At 36.1% G+C, this 7729-nt stretch overlaps 1 protein-coding gene across 3 annotated transcripts in view; it reads left to right on the top strand.

Moving 5' to 3' along the window:
• Window positions 1-7729, top strand: part of LOC106869274 (nuclear pore membrane glycoprotein 210) — a 111990-nt gene that overhangs the window by 7356 nt on the left and 96905 nt on the right. For all 3 annotated transcript variants that reach the window (XM_052968387.1, XM_052968386.1, XM_052968388.1), the window contains exons 2-4: window positions 2023-2159; window positions 4603-4734; window positions 6484-6574. In XM_052968387.1, coding sequence (XP_052824347.1) covers window positions 2023-2159; window positions 4603-4734; window positions 6484-6574 — 360 coding nt within the window. The remainder of the gene's footprint in view (window positions 1-2022; window positions 2160-4602; window positions 4735-6483; window positions 6575-7729) is intronic.

Below are 7729 nucleotides of genomic sequence, written 5' to 3'. Positions count from 1 at the left end.
AAGCATAACTGTGCTAATTTGTGACAATGAAATAGCACTTCCTTGACTCACTACATATGTATATCTTTGTGTCTGTCTTTGTCCACCCTCACCACTTGACAACTGGTGTTGGTTTGCAAAAGAGACTGATAGAACAATTGTCAGACTTAAAAATAAATACTGAGAGGTCATCTGTTCATCTATCAGGTTGAGTAATGAGTAAGACATGTTTTGAACCATGAATAATAACAGAATCAATAATATAGGTGATTGCAGGCCCCAAGAAAGCATTAAATAGCTGAAGGATTAAAATAATCAAAGGACGTACTAGGTATGTCTACCTGCTGGAAATAAGTCAAAGCTCTTATTCAAATCACCAGAATACACTGATGATAACTACAGAAATCAACCGAAGGCAGATCAGGTTATTAAAATCGAACGTACATTTAAGTATTTGGACTCAGGTGGACCTGTTTCTGCACTGGCAAAAATTGCCTTTGCTTCTTCAGCACGCATTACCATGATGGAGACCCCCAACCTATCATTTTGAAGTCTGCACCACAACTGATTTTTAGTTATCATCAGTGTATTTTGGCGATTTAAATAAGAGTTTTGACTGTTATTTCCAGCAAGTAGACATACTTAGTATGTCCTTTGAAAACGCCAGTGTTGAATGGTGGCAACTGATGAAGGAAATGTTCTCTATGTGACCTGTGTGTTTTCTGTACTTGTTTATCATTTTGTCTACGTTTTGTTTGCAATGTCCTGTACCCAGATATGCATCTATATATACAGGTAGATGTAAGTGTACATACATGTACGTATATATGTATATACTCATTTATTATTTGTATTATATATATATATATATAATTATATATCTCATTGCTTTAACACTCTCTTTTCCATGCTTACATGCATCTGATAGAATTTATTGAGATAGCTTTTTCTGTGGCTGGATGGCCTTTCTGTTGCCAACTTTACCTGTTTACAAGCAGGCTAATATTTCTACATGACCAGATATGTTTGCGAAGAGTTTCAAAAGTGAATGACATTGCTTTTTTTGACAATGACACTCATTTACACTACTAGCGTGTGATGTATACATACATACATAAGATATATAAAAGCCTTCTTTCAATTTCTGTCTGCCTAATCTATTCACAAGGCTTGTGGCTATAGTAGAAGACACTTGCCCAAGATGCCATGCAGTGGGATTGAACTTGAAACCATGTAGTTGAGAAGAAAACTTCTTAACCAAATAATCACATACATGTGGGTAGTGTTGTCACTCCTGTTAACAAATAATCTGCTTGCTTCACACCTTTTGAAAACGTGGTATAAGAGACCCCTTACTTAAAAAACAGCTGAGTGTTACTGACACGAAGGGTTATAAAACAATGCCTCAATAATATATTCATCTAACCCATTCTAGCATAGAAAAATGAGCTTAGAAATAAACAGATGAATTTAAATGTTTGAGGTGCACTGAAAAATGAAGTGACAGATAAACCCATATACTATATTTTCTGGCATACGAGTTGACATAGCATATATTGTAAATCTGTATTGTAAATATTCAAGCATTGTCATCATCTTTCCAAGTCCTGCTACATTTCACATGGAATATTTGATATGAAGTTGTTTTTCTGTATAAGTTAGCTTGCCATTTTTGGGCTGTAAACTTTGGTCTGAAAAATTTGACTTGTATGTCAGGAAATACGGTAAGTGTAACCCTTTAGCATTCAGATTAACTTATCGAATGTAATGCTTATTTATCCACGTTTTAAAAAATTAATCATGTAGTATCTTGTAGCTTCAATATTTTGAAGATGTGATTGTTCATTTTTAGAATGACATTGTAGGGTAGGTGTGAAAGGCTGGATACGGTTGGTTTGAACATAAAACAGGAAAAATATTTGGGCCAGATGTGGCTGGTTTAAATGCTAATGAGTTAATGTGATGCTTGGCTTTTGTCTGTTACCATGTTTCTCATGCATTAGAAGTTAACATTATTACATGTTATGTGTTCTACATTCAAAGGAGATCTACCCACCCTGAAGTGGTTGCTGTGACCCCTATGAATTTGCTGGAGGAAGATTGTTCGTTGCATGCTGTGGTTTCAACTGTGTCAAGAACTGACCACAAAATGACTTCGATCATATTTGTTGAAGATAAGAGTGAGTCATTATTTTTATATTTTGTTTCAAGTACTAGGAAATGGTTTATTATTGATTGATTACTGCGAGATGGGCATGATGTGGGTGATGAGAGGATGGAAGACAGGTAAGTTTGGTTGGGTCTGAGTGGAGGTGGCATGAAATGAACCAGCTCTAAGGGACAGAGGCCATTGTAGTAGCAGTAATAGAGGCAGTGAGGTGACAGCAGGTCTGAGGGCCAGAAATTGGAGTATCATAGTTAAAGATGTGTGGTTAAATTGAAGGCAACTTGTGTAAGTGAGAGCATGATTGAGATAGAAAAAATGGATTTTCACTGATAGAACTAAAGGGAGAGAGAGGAAGAAATGTGCCTTTGTTTCATTTTATTTTGAAAATAATTTAGTAAACTTTGTTACTGAGCTGGTGTTAGGAACATAGATTAACTTTTTGATGGAAAGTTTTAATTTAAATCACTCTAGAGCAGAAATTTTGAATCATAGTATCAGAGATAGTCTCGAGTAGGTTGGTATTAAAAAGATTAATGTGATAAATCAACTACCTTAACTTGCTATCTTACCATTTCTGCTACAACATGATGCAATAATTTTAGTAATTGTTTCTGCCTATCTCAAATACAGTCATTTTTAAAGATACATTATTTTAAAGGTTATCGTGTAGTAATTCTATAAACTCTTCTTGTAAGCTTTAACTCTTAATATGGTTATTCAGAGATGAAAATTTTAATTTTATGTTTTACCTTTCTTTGGTATGTATCTATTCAAAGAATGTTTCCATCTTGAATATTTGAGAATTCAATTTACATTTTGCTTTGTGTAGCTTGAGAAGAATTTTTAAGCAGTTTCATGCAAGAACTTTCTTAGACCTGAAGGTCCCTCTTTCTCTTACAACCTAGTGAAATATTCAGCAGCACAAAATATGTATAGTTTGTATCTATTTACTTTTAACATAAGATGAACTGAAAACACTTACACTGTTGTATTAAGTTTATGATGTCAACTATGGCCCCTATTTTGAAAGCCTAAACACTCCTAAACTATAATGGCTCTGTAAACAACAATCCTATTGAGAAGGTTTGCATTCAACATCAAACTATGTACACATTTGGCCTAACTTTTCTTCGTTTCATGAATCTCACCACCACATTTACATATTAAGATACATTTAAAACACTTCTGGTCACTTTAGAGCAACAAAGCCAATGGTCCTGACACTGACTCTTCTGTTACCTTTGAGTTGTGTGTCCTAGATCTAGCTCCTATCCTTGCCAAACTCTTCCTCTCTTTGGGAATTTGTCATGTTCTTTGGAAACATGTTACTCTGTTTCACGCTCATGGGCTTTGTTGATATTATCAACTATTGATGTATCACTTCCAACGTCTTAAATTTGATAAGGTTACAATCAGCTTCTCTGACACTTGGAGTCTGCTCCTTTCTCAGGTTGAAACACTGTGATGTCTCAAAATTCCCTTATCTCAATGAATTGTGTTGTGAACTTATTGTTTGAATGATATTCTCTACAGACAAAATACAACAGTAATTTGAATATTTGCATTTGAATCTGCCAGAAACTGACCCAAGTTGAAAATCTTCAATCAGTTTCATGTTAATTTGTTTCAAAACGCCAATTTTAAAAAGCAATGTATTTTATTAACTTCTTCATTAATTTCAGAATTAATTGAAAGAAAAAAGTGGTAATATTTCAATTGAAATATGGTAACAAAAGAGTTAAAGTGATCTAAATTAAAACCTTCCATCAAATTTCATGTCATTTTGTGTTGCTTCATAGTATCAGTTATTTTAGTAAATTCTTCATAATTTTTATAATTAATCAAAAGCCTTCATTGGACACGAAACTCAGCTTGCGAAAACTTATTGGGGCAAGCGAAAGCGAAATTGTGATGGCACCTGTGCCCAGCATCGCCTTTCTGGCACTTGTGCCCGCGGCCTGTGTAAGGACTTTCGAGCGAGAGCGTTGCCAGTGCCCCTGGACTGGCTCTTGTGCGGGTGGCACATAAAATACACCATTTCGAGCGTGCCCGTTGACAGTACCTCCTGACTGGCCTTCGTGCTGGTGGCACGTAAAAGCACCCACTACACTCTCTAAGTGGTTGGTGTTAGGAAGGGCATCCAGCTGTAGAAACTCTGCCAAATCAAGTGTAGCCATCTGGTTGCACCAGTCCTCAGTCAAATCGTCCAACCCATGCTAGCATGGAAAGCAGACATTAAACGATGATGATGATGAAAGGCAATATATTTCAACAGAAATATTATGAAACTAAGTTGAATGTCTCATAGGGAATTATTCTTTTTCTTCTTAATTCCCTTCGAGCCTGGTTAGAAAGAAGTCATTTTAAATTCTAGAAATTGCATGTCCAATTTTGTATCTAAATTTAGTTATTTTTTTTCTAAATCTAATTTGTAAAAAAAAAAATTTATTTTTCAGTATCAAATGAGGTGTTTCACTGCTATGTTATTGTTGACCTGATATCCCGTTTCTCAATCTCCACTACAACTCGACTAATATCTCTTGATGACACTCCTGAAATACTTGCAGTTCATGCTTATGATAATGAAGGTAACCTTATGCTATTAGGCTTACAATAATTTCATCAATTTTCTTCTGCATTTTCACTTTGTTGCTGATATAATAATGTGACTCTGTTACTTTGTTTTTCTTGTGTACCATGCATGTGATATGGATTTAACATGTGAATTAAACAGCTCTTGTTTACTTTAAAACAGAATATCTATTGACATACTTGAGTGATACACAACTTCATAGCATATCAACAGTCTATTTAGTTTGTTAATTATTACTTTTCATTAACGATACTTGCAGCTTTGATTGAAAGATTTTTGCAAATTTATATATTTGTGTTTGTGTATAGATCATCATCATTGTTTTATGCCCATGTTTCCATGGTGGGAAACATTGTGTGTCTGTTTTACCATGCTTGTAAAGATGGTATTGAGGGCAAAATTTTTATGGCTGGCTGTTCTTCTTGTCATTAACCCGTAACTAGATTTCAAACTAGGGATTTTATATTCCAGAAGAATTCAAAAGCGCAGAGCTAACAGGTGATTTGTTGACAAGAAATGCCAGAAGCAGTGTTTGTAACTTAATGCACACTGTGATCATTCAATTTATGTTATTTTCCTCGATTGGGTGATCTACTAGCACAAATCAGTCAACATGTTGACTGAATTATACATAAAGCTATGGTTTTATAGATGTATTCAGAGTTGCCTCTCTTAGGTACATCTCATTGACAAAAGCCAAGAATCTTGAAACATCGATGTCTGAGATTCTTAATAGATGGCGACACTGAACGGACGGGGTGTTTTCACACCTCTTTACCGTAAGAGAGATATATTCTCCGTGGTAGGTGCATTGTATTTGCCTTTTAGCAGTTGAAATATGTCACAAACATATTTCAGCTGACCTAAATTCTGCTCATACTGAAACACTGCTTAGCACTACACAAGTTTGGGTGTGTGGTTAGAAGCTTGCTTCCCAACCACACGGTTCTGAGTTCAGTCCCACTGCGTGGCATCTTGGGCAAGTGTCTTCTGCTATAGCCTCGGGCTGACCAAAGCCTTATGAGTGGACAGAAACTGAAAGAAGCCCGTCATATATATATTATACACACACACACACACACACACACATATATATAGAAATATATATATATATATATATATATATATGTATATATCTGTCTGTGTTTGTCTGCCCATATCCGCTTGACAACCAGTGTTGGTGTGTTTTTATCCCCATAACTTAGCAGTTTGGCAAAAATGACTGATAGAATAAGTACTAGGCTTAAAAAAATAAGTCCTGGGGTCAATTTGTTTGACTAAAGTCCTTCAAGGCGGTGCCCCAGCATGGCCACAGTGAAATGACTTAAACAAGTAAAAGAATTAAAGAATGTGTGTGCGTGTGTGTGTGTGTACTACATATCCTCTTTAAACAATGATGTCAGTGACTGAAACGAGAATAATAATTATGTTCTTTTGACATATATTGAGATTAAGCTAGACTTTGTAGTTACTTCAGTAGGTAAAATATAAATCTGGTTTCATGGATAAAACATACCTTCATAGATAATTAAATTTGGAGAATAATGCTTTGAGATGATTTTTACTATCAAGACCTCCCTATCCATAAAGATGTTTGTAACAATGATTAGTGATAAATGTTAACAGACACCTGTAGCAAGTATTTGATTTTTCATGTCAGAGTTAGAGGGAGACACTAATATTTTTATTTTCTATTTCTTTTGTACAGCTTTTGACTGAATTCTTTAATTTTTATCTTTTTTAGAAAATGTCTTCACTACTCTGAGTGGTATGGAATTCCAGTGGAAATTTTTGCCAAATGGAGACAAAAAATTTTTTGAAGAACAAAATCTAAAGTAAGATTGTTTTTTTTTATTTTTTTTTATTTTTTTACACTTATTCACCTATACATGAATGTTATGCATGTATACACATGCAAAATTCGTAGTCATATACTGGAAACCAAGATCTTAGGCAGTATGTTACAAGATCAAGTTATAATCCTGTGTAGACGTACAAATGTAAAATTGATGGTGATATATATCATGCATATATTAGTAGTTGATAGCTTCCGCTACCTAGGCGACCAAGTCTGTAGTAGGGGGGATGCTCTGAGAATGTAGCTGCTAGAATAAGAATAGCTTGGACAAAGTTCAGAGAGCTCTTACCTCTGCTGGCAACTAAGGGTCTCTCGCTCAGGGTGAAAAGTAGACTGTATGATGCATGTATGCAAACTGCCATGCAACATGGCAGTGAAACATGGGCCATGACTGCTGAGGACGTGCATAGGCTTGAAAGAAATGAAGCTAGTATGATCTACTGGATCTGTAATGTCAGTGTGCATACATGACAGTGTATGTGTCCTGTGAGAAAAGTTGGACATAAGAAGCATCAAATATGGGGTGCAAGAGAGACAACTGTGCTGTTATGGTCATGTGTTACGTATGGCTGAGGACAGCTGTGTGAGGAAGTGCCACACTAACAGTGGAAGGAACCTGTGGAAAAGGTAAACCCAGGAAGACATGGAATGAGGTGGTGAAGCATGACCCTTGAACGTTGGGCCTCACAGAGGTAATGACAAGAGACTGAGACCTTTGGAGATATGCTGTGATTGAGAAGATCTGACAAGTGAAGTGAGATTGCAGCCATGGCCGATGTCAGTGTTGCATGATCGGCCCATTTAAAAGTACCCTTGGAGCCTGGTGCATCCTACTGGCTTGCCAGACCTCAGTCAAACCGTCCAGCCCATGCTAGCATGAAAAACGGACGTTAAATGATGGTGATGTGTGTATATATATGTGTATATATATATATATATATATATAAAGTGTAGTATATTGCCACTTAAGTGTGGCTGACCCCTAGGGGTGGATGTTACTGTTGCTTTTAGCCCCAGGAGGACATCTCCTCCAGCTGGCTTATCGACACACGACTGTGTCCTGTTTGCCAAGGGAGTTATCCCTCTCACCACGACCAGCAGCACGAACGTATCCGGATTTCAGGGTTATTTC

The sequence above is a fragment of the Octopus bimaculoides genome, chromosome 5 (assembly GCF_001194135.2).
Source record: "Octopus bimaculoides isolate UCB-OBI-ISO-001 chromosome 5, ASM119413v2, whole genome shotgun sequence".
In the NCBI taxonomy this organism is placed as follows: domain Eukaryota; kingdom Metazoa; phylum Mollusca; class Cephalopoda; order Octopoda; family Octopodidae; genus Octopus; species Octopus bimaculoides.
This window is presented reverse-complemented; position numbering and strand designations above follow the sequence as displayed.